General features: G+C 39.1%; 1 protein-coding gene across 12 annotated transcripts in view; it reads left to right on the top strand.

Annotated features, from left to right (window-relative positions):
- Positions 1-15,402, top strand: part of NRF1 (nuclear respiratory factor 1) — a 133,900-nt gene that overhangs the window by 61,867 nt on the left and 56,631 nt on the right. For all 12 annotated transcript variants that reach the window (XM_057549770.1, XM_057549768.1, XM_057549775.1 and 9 more), the window contains one exon: positions 9,484-9,624. In XM_057549770.1, coding sequence (XP_057405753.1) covers positions 9,484-9,624 — 141 coding nt within the window. The remainder of the gene's footprint in view (positions 1-9,483; positions 9,625-15,402) is intronic.

Raw genomic sequence — 15,402 nt, 5'->3', positions numbered from 1 at the left:
ACTTTGCATGTATTATCTCATTAAATATTATTAAAATTTTGGTATTTGCATTTTGTCCTCCTACCTGACGCCATCATTAATCTTCCTTCTTGCTCTTCTTTCTGGAGGCTGCTGGGAACTCTGGAAAATTAAAATTCAGTAGGGCCGTTCATCTTTGGAATATGGATTTCAGATTCAAGATTGTCAGTTATTTTACAAATTTGTCAAAGGGGGATTGGAAACCTTACTGGGCCTCTTTTTTTTTTTAACTTTATTTACCTATTTATTTATTTATTTGGCTGCGTTGTGCCTTCGTTGCTGTGCGCAGGCTTTCTCTAGTTGCGGCGAGCGGGGGGCTACTCTTCGTTGTGGTGCACAGGCTTCTCATTGCAGTGGCTCCTCTTGTTGCAGAGCACGGGTTCTAGGGTGCGCGGCTTCAGTAGTTGTGGCACCCGGGCTTCATTGCTCCGCGGCATGTGGGATCTTCCTGGACTAGGGATTGAACCTGTGTCCCCTGCATTGGCAGACAGATTCTTAACCACTGTGCCACCCGGGAAGTCCCTACTGGGTCTTTTAATAGGTGGTGTTGAGGTTTCTCTTATATTTTCCAGGGTTTTATTTATTTCTCCATACTGTGTTCTGCCCATATTACCTCCTTGCCCACAGTTGGGATATATGGCAAGCCACTGTAAACAAAAACAACAAACTGGAAAAAAAATTTTTCAAAATAACAACAACTACAATTTACTGAGTGTTTACAATGTGCCTGTTTTTGCTAAGCACTTTATGATTTTTACTTAATCATTACAGCAACCCTATGATGTATATATATCTGTTATTATCTGTGCTTTACAGATGTAGAAATTGAAGGTTTAAGAGCTTAAGTATTTTGTCCAGGGTCACACAGTAAAGAGTGAACTAATGATTAACATTCTTAGTATATAAAGAGCTCTCAAAAATCAATAAAAATATGAACAGATTAATGAATAAAAAGATCCAAAGATATGTTTGAAAATGGGTTAGATATTAGAAGATGGTATTAAGGAGGTATGTTATTTTTGCAGGTTGTGATAATTGTATTGTAGTTATATATGAGAATGCCCTTATTTTTCCAAGATGCATGTTGAAATATTAAGAAGTGTTGGGACTTCCCTGATGGTCCAGTGGTTAAAGGACTCTGAGCTCCCAATGCACGGGGCCCGGGTTCAATCCCTGGTCAGGGAACTAGATCCCGCATGCCTCAACTAAGATCTGGCGCAGCTAAATAAATAAATAAATAAATAAATAAATAAATAATATTTTTTTAAAAAAGTGTTGCAAAGTCTATACTTTAAGTGGTTAGCCCAAAAAAATGTGTGTGTGTATAGATGGCAGATAAAGTAATTATGCCAAAATGTACAACTATTGAATCTAAGTGGTGGATGTACAGACATTTATTTTACTGTTCTTTCCACCTTTCTGTATATTTAAATTTTTTCATTTAAAAATTATATTTTTTAAAATACCCAAAGACAAAAGAGAAAAGAACATAAACAAAAGGAGAAACTACAAATGTTTAACAACCACAGAAATTTTCAAAGAAATGGGAATTAAAGCAAAAAGTCATTTTACATGGCTCATGTTGGCAAACATGAAAAAAATATAAAACTTGCAGTGTTGGCATATCAAACAGGCAATGTAAATTGGTGTAATTTTCTGGAGGGCATTTTGGCAACTGGTATAAAAAGTGCCCCCAGTGTACACTTTTTAATCCAGCTTCCTTTTGAAATTTTCTCCTAAGAAAATAATTGATTAAATGAGCAAAGATATCAGTCACTGTACTATTTATAGTAGTTTTTTAAAAATTGAGAATAACCTAAAAGTTCAAAGATAAGGGGTTGGTCAGATAAATCGATGGCTCGTCCATAGATAAGACTTCTACACTGCCATTAAGCATGATGACATAGATCTTTCTAATATTTTCAGATGCTGATGATGAATTATTAAATGAAGAAAACAGGTTATAGAACCATACAGAATTTGATCATACTTTAAAAGTAAATCTGCATTTTCTACATGTTGATGAAATTGCTGAGTGCAGAGGATTGTTGTAACTAACATTTGTATAGTATAGCAGATTTATATTCTCAGTAGTCCTGACAGGAACCCTGAGATGTAGGTATTTATTTTGCAGATGAGAATACTAGCTCAGAGAGGTTAAGTGATTTGCCCAAGAGTCCCCAATTTCTGAATAGTAGAGCCAGGGCCCAACATCTCCCATAGGTTTGTCTAGGATATTGAATGTGGAGTTTCAAATTTAATCTCATTTTCTTAGTCTTTCCCCCACTCCTCTAAAGGGGGACAAATATACCTTCCAGTTCTTCCCAGTTCTGTGAAAGGTCAGTATGGTTGTTATAAGCAAGCACCCACTATAGCTACTGCTAGCTTCTTTCTGAGGAGGGAAAGAGGCAGTATAAAGGTCATTATTCTGGTGCCACTGAACAGAAAAGGTCACTTTCCCTTTCCCTCCTCCTGGTCAGACCTGCAGAACCAAGAGAAGAGGCCAGAGAACCTTGGGGGTGAGTAAGTGATGAGGCGAAAGATAGTAGGAAGTAAGAGAGAGAAACTTCATCTATATGTGCATATGTTTGTATGCAGTTTTTAAGGAAGAAAGTCATTTCCATATATATTGAAGATGCAAATAACACAAAACAGACATTATCAAAAATACTTTCAAAAGATTGACTGAAAGAGAATAGGAAAGAGAAAAATCTCCTCCTGGATATTTTAATAGCATCTCAAGTTCAGCAAAACTAAAGTCTTCTTCTCCCCAGCCAAAGAAATTAATGTCTGTTTCCAATATCTGTCCTCCTCATCCAGTTACACAAGGCAAAAACCTAGAGCCATTTTAGCACCTCCCTCTCCTCTTCTCCACCCCACACCCCATCTGTTACTTTGTTCTCCATTCATTTCCTAAATATCTCTGAAATTGGCCCACTTTCTCTGTTTCCATTGCCACGACCCTAGCTACCAATCTTGGTGTCCATCCAGTTCCCTTTTTGGTGGCAGGAGCCCTCTGCTTGACTCCCACCTGTCTCTAGCCTCATCTTGCCGCATCCCCCAGCTTCTCTCTCTACTCCAACCACAGAGTCTTTGTTCATTCCCTTGCTTCATTCCTCCACAAAGCTGTTGTGTATGCTCTTCCCTCTGATTTGCCCTCTCTTACCTCCTTCTTCACCTTATTAACTTTGACTCATATTTAAGAACTCATCTCAGTTGACACTTCCTCTGTGAAGCCTTTCTGACCTCCCTGTGCAGATTAAAGCCCCTTGTTCTATCCAAGACTCTCACAGCACCTCTGAGCACTTATTATAGATGCTTTATTATTTACTGATTTGTGTGATTATTTGATTAATGTCTGTCCCCAGCTAGATTGTGAGCTCTTAAGATGGCAGGGACTGGATCTACCTTATTCTCCGTTATGCTCCCAGTGCCAAGCACTGTGCCTGCCATGAACAGTTGCTCAGTGATATTTGTTGAATGAATGAAGCATCCTAAACATTTGGCAGCACTCAGAAATTCAGAATGCAGATTTGGTTTCTAAATTCTGATCCTGCATTGGATCGAAATTGAAATCTTGAGAAGTAAAGATCTATTAAGTTAGATTGTGTCATCTTTTATAGTACTTGTCCCAGTTTGTAATTACACATTTATTTTTGTGATTATTTTTGTGTTTGTCTTCTCCACTAGATTAGAATATATACAACAATGGGGTACTGTGACTGATAACTTTGCTTACCATTTTGTCCCCAGCCCTTTCCTTAGCACAGTGCCTAGCATACAAATGAATAATAAATATTTTTTGGATGGAGAAGCTGCTGGTTCAGAGATGACATATGCCATGTTTATATATGTAACATGGGGGTAGTGAAATAACTTAAAATTAGGCAAACTCTCAGAAAGGGACTTTGACTATGATGGAGAATGAGAGTTCCTCAACCTAGAAACTCAAGATTTCTCTTAAGTTGCTTGAGATCTACTACCTTCAGATCTAATGTCCTCTGCAGTTTAAAATTTTTGTCTTTTTAAGCTTCTGCTCTTTAAAACAAAGCAAGTTAAAAGACCTCCAGAATAATTCCATTGAATGTTTTGGTCTTTTTGAGTATCATTCTTAGTGAATGAAGGTGTGGCTCCCATAGTAAAACATAGAGTTATCAACATTTAGACAGGCTAATTCAATCCTGTGCATGGGTTGATGTTAACTAGAGTGGGCATATGTAGCTAAAAACTTCCCTTTTGTGAAAACTCTGTTTAGGCTTTGATTTCTTGAGTGGTTTCCCACATTGATTTTTCCTATCTGTGGCTCAGTGTCCTCATGTGTGAAATAAGGATAATACCAACTTCACTAGGGAGCAGTAGAAATTAATTAAAGTTTATTATCATTCCCCTATATGTAACGTTTACAGAGAACTGGCATGAAAGGCATTGGCAAATGGTAGATTTTAAAGTTGCTGTGCCCTAAGGACATTCTCTTGGTGGCTTACTGCCTTATCACATACTTTTATGAGCTTCGTAGAATAGGCCTAGAAAAATTTTATTGAGGGACAGAGAGAATTTCCATCTTTTTTCCATGGGAGTTTCTGAAGGTGGAGCTCTTTCCTCAGAGTCAATAATCCATAGCATTTAGATGGGGATACTCTGGGTATGACTAACCAGTTCTAAGGTACAGAAATTCGTCACAGTCACAGAAGCAAGAGGTAGCTCTGGGGTTATCACCAGCTTCTTTGAAGTCATCCTTCTGCCTTTGTTTAATTCCACCTTTCCAATACTATCATGATTTCTTGTTCTAAGTCATTCACTTATTTAGATAGGTTTTTTTTTTTTTTTATAACCATGATAACATTTATTTATTTATTTTTATTATTTTTGTCTGTATTGGGTCTTCGGTTCGTGCGAGGGCTTTCTCCAGTTGCGGCAAGCGGGGGCCACTCTTCATCGCGGTGCGGGGACCGCTCTTCATCGCGGTGCGCGGGCCTTTCTCTATCGCGGCCCCTCCCGTTACGGGGCACAGGCTCCAGACGCGCAGGCTCAGCAATTGTGGCTCACGGGCCCAGCTGCTCCGTGGCATGTGGGATCTTCCCAGACCAGGGCTCGAACCCGTGTCCCCTGCATTAGCAGGCAGATTCTCAACCACTGCGCCACCAGGGAAGCCCTTAGATAGGTTTTTAAAAAATGGCTTCAGGTTAACATGAAATCTGGAAGCATATTTAAAAATTAGTAAAGGAAAAGCCCTATTGTTTGTTTATTAACTTATTCAACAAATAACTAACACTGTTAGATACAAAGTACGAGATAAGGATTCCATCCATCTAAGTCCTTTGAGGTTTCAAGGTTCAAAACTAGGGATCCAGGGGGCAAGGGGAAAACTTGAGATCTGGACTGAGGCAGGAGAGGGAAGAGGCTGACATTGGGACTGAATAGAGAACAGAATGAAGCCAACAGATTTCATGGGCCACAGCCTGTGGCCTGGGTCTGTGCCAGGCATGCTTCAGGATCACAAGTCTGAAGGCAGCTTTGCACTTGAGCATCTCTTTGTTATATACCTCAGATGACAATATATTTTTAATCTCAGAGGGGCTCATAGGTAAAAAATAATTTTAAAAATCTTTTTTGAGACCTTCCTGAAGATTCCTCTTTTATCCAGAAAAGCTTTGAGTATGCAAAAGAATTATGATATCTTGTCTGGGACTGTTTTTGCAACCTCACTGAAGGCCCATTGACCTTAACGGTTGTAGCATCCAATTCCTAAATCCTCAACAAGCACGTTCTGTGCCCAGAACTCTAATGGCTCCTGTAAACACCCTAAATGCTCTCATCTCTGTTAATTATGAAGATGTTTGTTAATGTATTATCTGTACATGTCTGAATATGTGAAATGTTTCATAATATGTATTTTAAAAATAAACAAAATACCTGGTTCCTGTGCTCAGTGATGTCATAACACTAGTTGTGTACAAGTGTACCCTGGAAATAACAATGTAAGTGACACATGAGTATTTGAATCTGTAGGAGTTTAAAGGAGTAAGAGAATTATGGCAAGAACACTTGGGAAGTTTTCTCAGAGAAAGTGGAAGTTGAGTTGGGCCTTGAAAGATGGATAATATTTGGATAAGAAGCAGAATTAAAGACCCAGAGACAGAAAAGAACTTGCTAGATGCAAAAGTTAGTGAGGAGGATGGCCAGCTAAAGAGGGAGGATGGTGAGCAAAGCTGCCCAGTAGGACTCTGGGTTATGCGCTGGGAACTCAGGAGGGTGCTATTCACATAGTTCTCAGAGCTGGGCATGCACAACTGTACCTGGTGGCCCTAGTGGAGAGTATTGGGAAAGTAGGGAATGATCAGAACAGTTGAAATGCAAGACTGAGAAGTTTGGACTTCATCTTATAAGAAGTGGGGAACTGTAGGAGTATTTTTGAGAAAAAAGATAAATGATAGTGAAGTGGCTGAACATAGAGGCTTTGAAGCTATGTAAAAATTAGTTTGATTTTCTGCTATATTCCTATATACTAGCTATATAATTTGGGGAAGTTACTTAAGCCTGAATTTTCTTATCTGCAAAATGGGTATAATGGTAGTTTCTTTATAGAATTATGTGAGAATTAATTGAATAATGTATGCAGTACATGACACATAGCAAGTGTTCAATAAATGGTATTTCATTATAATTTATCAGTGTTTAAGAAATTTAAAATGGCAGCAGCATAGAGGATGAATTGGGGGAGGAGAGATTGGTAGGCAGACCATCTGATTTTGTTTTTAAGTGATTTTTAACTTTAATTGTGAAACAAGTTAGTTGACAGCGACATATTGGTGTGAAGTGACAAAGGCTTTAGCTGTGGTTTTTTGAATAGAAGGTGGAAGTTGGAAAACAAACAAACCTGTATTTCATCATATCTATGATACCATCAATTATAAGATGCACCATTATTTATGTAGTACAAAAAAAAAATGACAAACTCTGACACAATGCTTATTATCACTTAGAATTTTTATTTTATACTTATTGAAAGAGCTCTTTCAGGCTTACTTAGATACAGATTTTAATCATACTGCTTTTGTAAATACATAAAAAGGAAAATGTAAGTGAAATAAATTTCCTATTTCTGAATTTTTTTTTAGCTATTCCTAAAACTTTTTCGCACTCACAGTCCAATTCTTCTGGATTACTTCCTGCTTCAGAGTCATCATTGTATGTGTGGTTTCATGTAATATTGTCCTCTATGCCATGAAGAGCATGGGTGGTGCTTCATTTCTTTAAAAAAAGCTCTACTGTTGTCTCTGAGACTTTTTCCAAGCTGTGACAAGTTTGATGCTGGTGCTTTTTGGTCTTACCAGAAGGATCACTGGGGAAGTAAGTTATCAGACCACAACCAAGACTCACATTCCTTTCTGAAATGGTGCTAAATGGTTTGTTGATTTAAAAGGCCAGGGATTACAGTCATGCCTCCAGGGATAACAGCCATGTTCACATATGTGCAGTCAGTGACTGCTATGCCCCATAACACCTGGTCTACAGCAATTTTAACATGTATTCCAATTTCAGAGGAATGATAAATGTGGCGGGGGTGGGGGTTCATCTCAGGATTGATAGATCAGGTAGAATTGAAGCCCTAGCTTTTTAATTCTGGGAAAGTTAGTTAACTTTGCTAAGCAGACTTAGAAATATTGTGGTCACACCTGAAGTTGTAAATTACTCTGAGGGATGCTCTACCAGCTTCTTCTTTTTTTTTTTAATCAAGATTTTTTTAAGGAATTATATAGCACGGGTAAGTATAGCAAAATGCCTGGATCTGAATTCCTAGAATTCTGCTGACCCATACAAATGGCTGAAATTGTTTGAAACTAGCTAATAATGTAATAATAGTAATAATCTAATGATTTTTTGTCTTTGAATGCCAGGTGTTTCTGCACAATGAAATTTGCTCATATTATTTTCATTCACTCCTACTATGGGAATACATGCTAATATAATGATTTAACCTGATACATTAAAGTTCAAAGACCATAAAGTAGGCTTACTCAGTTTTTCTGTGAGTTGGTAGTGTAAAAACTCTACTTAGGATATAGAAACCTAGAAATCAGAAAATATGTATCCTTAAAGATGCCATGACAACACAGCTGTTTTGTTACAATAAATATATCAGCAGTAATTTTTGAAACTTTCTCTTTTAGGATAAAATTGAATCTCTAGAGATAATAATGATTCTACACGTTTGCACTATTTTTCTTTCATCACTTTTATTGTCGATCTATTTGGAAAACTCTGTAAAAGTTGTACATCGTAGCCAACAATAATTTTTACTTTTCCATATGCTTGAGGTTGAGTATGGGAATCTTTCTCTTTTAATCTTCATAGTGAGATATTTATAAGGAAGTGTGTGGTGATTGGAGTTCAGTCCACTTAGCAGAAAACCCAGGACTCAAACATTGTCATAACTTCTGGGTAAACCTCATTTTCTCTTACCCTTTTTTTCTAAGATAATGGCCTGAGCCCTGAAAGCAAGTTAATTTTCTATCCCATCTTGTCACATTTCTATAATTCCATGGCTTCTTTGTTATCCCCAAAGGTATCCTCATCCCCCTTGTGTATTCTTGTAAGTGAATGAACCCATTATTGGTGGTGGTAGGATCCAGTGTCTGTCTACCGTTTCTGCTCATGATAGAAGAATGTGTACATGTACAATGTGCTGCTGTTAAGTTCTGTTTTTTGAGAGACCTTTCACCGGCAGTGGAAGGAATGGAGTCAGAGTAACAGTATCTGCTTCAGACCTGGGCTTGTCAGAGTTACAGACGCATCAGGGGTTTGAGGTTCACCTCTGTCACCAGGGAGTACCAGAAAGGAGGAGGACTTGACCTGTGGTGCTCTCTCTGGCCCTGGGCCTTGCTGATAGTGACACCTATGACACCCAGCTTGGTTTTTTTCTCTGATGCCTTTCAGTGCAGCCTCCTGTACACTTGAATCTCCTATTTGTTTGGTAGTCTAGCTTTGCAGGAAAGTAACGGCATAGGAAAGTTTCAAAAAGGTTTCTTAGAGTTTCAGAGACATAAGGCCTCGGTGATCTTGAAAATGATTTTGGTAATTAACTGCCATAGCTAGGTTTTATCAAATGGCCTGGGAAATGCAGAATAATGAATGCCATTCCTGTTAAATCTGGAACAGGTATTGGGGCTAGCATTTACGGAGAAAAGGTGATTTTAACTGAGGAGCGGTATTTCTGTAAAACTTTTTTCCTCTGGTTTCTTTCTACAATTGTTACCTGTAATTTCATCATCTTTTCATTTAATTCTGTACAATGTGATGTCTTTGGGGCCAGCGGGTATTTTTATCTGCTAGTTGTAGACGTGTTTGTTCTTAGGGCTCTGCAATGGCTGAGGGAGGCCAGCCCCACCCGCTCTCTGGTTGCTTGGCACCAACCCTCCCTGGTTGTTGGGCATCTTGTTTACTTCTGCCTTTAATTCCCTGCAGGTGCGTAAGTACAAGAGCATGATCCTAGAAGACCTGGAGTCTGCCCTGGCAGAGCACGCCCCTGCGCCACAGGAGGTTAACTCAGAGCTGCCGCCTCTCACCATCGATGGAATTCCAGTCTCTGTGGACAAAATGACTCAGGTAAGGGGCAGGGAGTGAGGTGGCACAGGTGTGGGCGGGCCTCAGATCACTTTTTTTAGTTTTGTCCTCAGTGATATACCACCAGAGTGAGACACAGGCTGGAGTCTGATAGTGAAACAGTAGCAGCCTTGGAAAAGAAAATGTAGTGCCAGGAGAATGCTCCAGCCGAGGGCGTGGATATGGTCTTCTACTTCTGTTGGCAGTTTTTTCCTTTCACTTGGGCCCTTGGGTTAGATAAAGAAACTTTTAGCTGGAGTTGGTTTGGGCAGGAGACTGTCAGGACTTTGATGAATCACAGTCAGGGGGCAAGTGAACTTTCAGTCTTTCTTGGGCTGAGCTGCTCCTCTTTCCATATACATTCTGAATGCCACCACACTATTGCCAAGGAAGGCTCGCTTCTGCAGGGAGTAAGAATGGAAAACTCAGAAGGACACCCTCCTGAGTCATTGCTTTCCTCCTCTCCCTTTGAGAGGGGAAGTCAAAATGTACTTAGCCTGATAAATCAACATCCCTCAGGGATTTTGCTGAGACTGTCCCTTATAAGTTTTTTTAGCTTTAAAAGTGATAGCTTGATCGAGATCAAATGCCTTTTTTATAACATATCTTTCTACCTTATTCCTTTATTAATACTTCTGGCTTTAAATCCAGTTGTGAGTTTTCTTTCCTTATCTTATTCAGACTTCCCAGCAGCATTTAACATAGTTGATTACTCCTTCCTTCTAAAAATACTTTCTTCTCTTGGTTTCTGTACCCCACCCTCTCCTGAATATCCTCCTACCTCACCGGGTGCCCCCTCTCAGCTCTTGTGCTGGCTCCTCTTCCTCTTTTCACCTGATCAACACTGGCAAGTCCCAGGGCTCTATCTGTAGTTTTTCTCCAAGTAACTCATCCTGTCCTGTGGGCTTTATATCCCATCCGTATGCTGTCTGTACCCCGGCTTATACCACTGTTAGATCTCCAGTACCTAACACGCCTGAGACAGAACCTTTGACTGCCCCCACTCTCCACTCCAAATGTGTTCCTCCCCTAGTATGCCTCACGCCAGCTGATGGCACCACGGCCCATCTGGTTGCTCAGGTCCCAGCATAGGAGTAATCCTTGGTTTTGCCCTCACTCCCACACAAACCTCATCTAATTCATTAGCAAGTCATGTCATTTCATGTCTGAAATGTATTCTGAGTCTGACCATTCTTCTCAGTTCCCATCACCACCCTTGCCCAAGCCTTTAGCATCTCATGCATAGACTGTTTACATTGATCAGTTCTATTGATCTCCTTTCTGCTGCAGTCCACGCTCTACAGAGCCACCAGAGATTTTTTAAAAAACTTAAATCAGGGGGCTTCCCTGGTGGCGCAGTGGTTGAGAGTCTGCCTGCCAATGCAGGGGACACGGGTTCCAGCCCTGGTCTGGGAGGATCCCACGTGCCGCGGAGCAGCTGGGCCCGTGGGCCACAGCTGCTGAGCCTGAGCGTCTGGAGTCTGTGCTCCGCAACGGGAGAGGCCGCGATGGTGAGAGGCCCGCGCACCGCGATGAAGAGTGGCCCCCGCTCGCCGCAGCTGGAGAAGGCCCTCGCACAGAAGCGGGGACCCAACACAGCCAATAAATAAATAAATAAATAAATAAATAATTAAAAAAAAAAAAAAAAAACTTAAATCAGGTAATATCACCCTCTTGTTTAAGCCCTTTAATGGCTTTCCACTATTCCTAGAATCAAATTAGACTCTGCCATGGCCTCTGAGACCCTATATTAACCTGGCCTCTTCCAACCTCATTTCTCATTCTCCCCCTCAGTCACTGTGCTCTGGCCACACTCACCCTCTTTCTTCCTGTCAAACTCTCCAAGCTCTTTCTTTTACTTTTGCTATTTCCTCTGCCTGAAACATTGTTTTCCCAAATCATTGCATGATTGACCTTATCTTATTCAAAGTCTAACTCAGATATCACCTCCTGAGACAAGCCTTTCTTGATTATCCTATCTAATGAAGCTTTCTCCTCACCACCAAGTTACAGCCTAGTACATCCCCTATTTTATTGTCTTTGTAACACTTACCACTACCTGAAATTATCTTATTTGTTAACATTTACACTTCTGTGTGGTCTGTCTCTTCAGCTAGAATTGAGAGCAAGGGCTTAGTTCTGTTCTTCACTGCTGTCCAGTGCAGCTGCCTGGCACCAGACAATATCTGTATTCTAAATGCAGTTGGCCCTCCATATCCGTGGGTTCTGCATCTGTGGATTCAACTAGCCTCGGATTAAAAATATTGGGGGAAAAATATTGCAGAAAGTTCCAAAAAGCAAAACTTAAATTTGCAGCGCTGCACCTATTTACATAGCATGTACATTGTATTAGGTATTTTGGTAATATAGAGATGGTGTAAAGTATATGGGAGGATGTGTGTAGGTTATGTGCAAATACCGTGCCATTTTATATAAGGGACTTGAGCATCCTCAGATTTTGGTATCTGTGGTGGGGTCCTGGAACCAATCCCCTGCAGATACCTAGGGGCGACTGTAGTACTCAGTCAATATCTGTTCAGTAAATGACCTAAGAGGCAGAGCAGAAATGAATCCAGGGTAGTGGGTAACTGGATCACAAGTCTCCTGAGTGGGTGTTCACTCAGTGCAGACATTGATGCTGCAGCTCAAGAGATGACACTTTATTTTTATCTAAGTCTGAACTAACAACTTGGTTTGAAGTAATGCAGTATTTTATAAATATAATGCTGAATTGTAATCTTTTGATTGTTGGATTCACAGATCTTTCTGTGGACACTTGAAGTATCTCTGGATAATGGTTCCAAAGGAAAGCATTATCCAAACTTTTTTCCTGTCATTTCATACCTGCTGTTATTCTATCCCTAGGACCATTCTGACTGGTTAAAGAAAACATAAAGTGAATCTTATCTGATTAATGTACAGAATCTACTCTCTATCTCAGATATAAAGTACATCTAAAGCTAACTAAGCTTCTGATTAAGAAGCTTACTTAATCAGAAGTAAGGAGTCGTCATTAAGGAGAAGGAGTGCACTATGTTTAGGTAAACTCCTCTCCTGTGATGGGCATGTTTTGCTTCTTTGTCACATTTGGTGTGTTAGGTTGAAATAATCTGAGGTTTTTATTATATTAAATCATGGCTACTGATAATTAGGAAAATTTGGGGACTGTCACAGAAGTCAGAGCAAACAGTTTAATTATCACATTGGAGGTAAAACATTTAAAACTATTGTTTTCCATTTTTATGAAATATGCACTCAGTAGAGCTTGGTGCAGTGGTATCTCCAAGGGAAGCTGGTACTAAGTCATGAGTTAGTCTCAGGGGTACTTTGTTGGAAGCATGCATCTTCTTTATTGTTGTACATTCCCTCCTTACCCATCTCACCACAGGATGAGTAAAAAATAACACATAACAAATAAAACAAACATGGTGAGGAGGAGTGAGCAGGGTGATGAAGAACCCAGCTCCCAGCTGAACGGGAATTTCTGAGGAGTTGGATCCTGGGGTTCCTACCCCCACAACCCTTTTTTTTTTTTAATTGTGTTTTATTTTGTTTTCCTCAAATATTTGCTTTCTTCTTAATGTTAGCCAAACACCTCTTTTTTTTTTTTTTTTTTTTAACTTATGGATCCTAAAACCTTTCACTATTAATGGTAGTAAAAGCAGGGTTCTATTTCAAACCAAACCTAGATAGGCAAGGTTATGGGAATATAAAGCATCATCAATAGAATATACATTGGTACAATTTTTCCAGACGGCAGGTTGTCAAAATTTTAAATGTGCATGTCATGCCCTCCAAGTAAATAAAGATGTATGCTCATGGCATTGTTTACAATAGGAAAATCTGAGAACAGTGTGATTGAATAAATTATAATAGTGGTGTTTAGAATTTACATGGCAAGAGCAGCTTAGCCCAAAAAAGAGACTAGAAGTGACTGTGCAGTGAAATATTAGACACTAAAAATGATGATTTTGCTCTCTATTGCAGTAGAATAATACTGTGGTATATTAAATTAAAAACTAGTTATAAAATAGCATTTCTTATGTACTCTAATTTGAGGGGTTTAGGGCTTTATTTTTGTTTGTTTTCTTCTACTTGGGGCGGGGGCGGGTAGATTCCCCCCCCCCCCCCCCAGGGAATACAAGATTGAGTTAGTTGATCTCATTTGTTTAAAACATGCACACGAAACTTGCCTGTATGTGTGTGAGTGTGTGTGAAACTTTAGATGGATATACACCAATATATTAACAGTGATTATATATGTGTGGTGGCATTATGGGTGATTTTCAGTGTCTTTGTCTAATAAGCATGAATTTCTTTTATAACCATAGAAACCCCAGATTGAATCTTTTAAAGTGTTAGTTTGATGATGTTTCTGCTTTGTTTTGTCCAATGATTTTTTAACGTTCCAGTGAAGATGTCAACTCTTTTCTCTCTCTCTCTTTCTCTCTTATTTTTCTCTTCTGTAGCTACTGTGTGTTGGAAGGCACAACACTAAGTTCTTTACAGGAGTATCTCATTTAACCCTTGCTCTCCAGTGTGAGAGAGAGAGAGAGTGTGTGTGTGTAATTTCTATTATAGTCAAGGAGGAAGAGCTCAGATATGGTCTGTAGCCATAAAGGACAATGTAAGTTTAAGTGGACACCAATTCTAGAGTTGAAACCATATGGATAATTCATGACTTCCTTGAACTGATAAAATTCCAGAATTATAAAAGTGCACTGGAATAGAGATGGACTTTGGGTTAACCAGACAGCTCTCTTAATCATCTTATCTGCGCTGAATGCTATGGAGATGACTAGTGTTTATATTGATGACCCTAATTTACAAGTATAATTCCATATACGATCCTAAGATGAGTTCTGAATCATCCAAAGAGAGTAAATTATATTCAATATTGTTCTAAAGTTATGTGTCCCATTATTTTAATTCTTTACAAATTAGGAAGTTAGCTGGAAGATCTAGTCTTTAAATCCCCGTTCTACTACATAGTAGCCTTGGTTCTCAGTTTCATCTTATGAAAGTGAGAATAATACCTGCCCATCTACCTTATGGAGTTGGAGGAAGAAAAAATGAGATGTTATATTGGAAAGTACTTTGAAAACTAAGGAATCACACAAAGGTATTATTACTAATTATTAATACTAGTTATATACGTTACCTATATTAACTTTTGAATAATCTGAACATACCATTTCTCACTTAGAGAAAGTTAATGAACCTAGATTTTTTTTTTTTTTTTTTTTGCTCAGCAGTGAGGTGGACAACACAGGTCATAATGTATTAAAAAACTGAGGCATAAAGAGAGGAAGCAACCTATGAAGCAAGCTAGTGACAAACACATAGAACTTAGGGTGGAGTCCATATTGGCAGTGCTTTCTTCTGCCTCTCTGTCTCCTCCTGCCCCCCGTTACTCTCTCTCCCTCTCTTTTTTTTCAATAAAACTATACTGCCATCATCGCTCAGACTGAATATCTCTGGTAATCTACACGGGACAGTTACTGTTGTAAAAGAATTTCTTGACTTGCTCCAGCAACTATCAAAATTGTCTTCTGCAACAGGTTGAAGTTACATATAACATAGTATCTTACATTCTGTGTGAGCTGAATGTCCTGATTCTTTCAGGAAGCGGGTCTGTAGTTGTGGTTTTTGTTGTGTTTTGCTTGTTGGTTTTTGGTTTGGGTAAAAGTATAATTCTATATGAGTAAATAAAATGTTTATCTGAAAAGCTTCTGTTTTTACTATTATAAATATATCTTGATTCTGAGAAAGTCTTTTTCG

The sequence above is a fragment of the Balaenoptera acutorostrata genome, chromosome 7 (assembly GCF_949987535.1).
Source record: "Balaenoptera acutorostrata chromosome 7, mBalAcu1.1, whole genome shotgun sequence".
NCBI lineage: Eukaryota > Metazoa > Chordata > Mammalia > Artiodactyla > Balaenopteridae > Balaenoptera > Balaenoptera acutorostrata.
The sequence above is the reverse complement of the archived record's forward strand: the minus strand, read 5'-3'. Positions and strand labels throughout refer to the sequence as shown.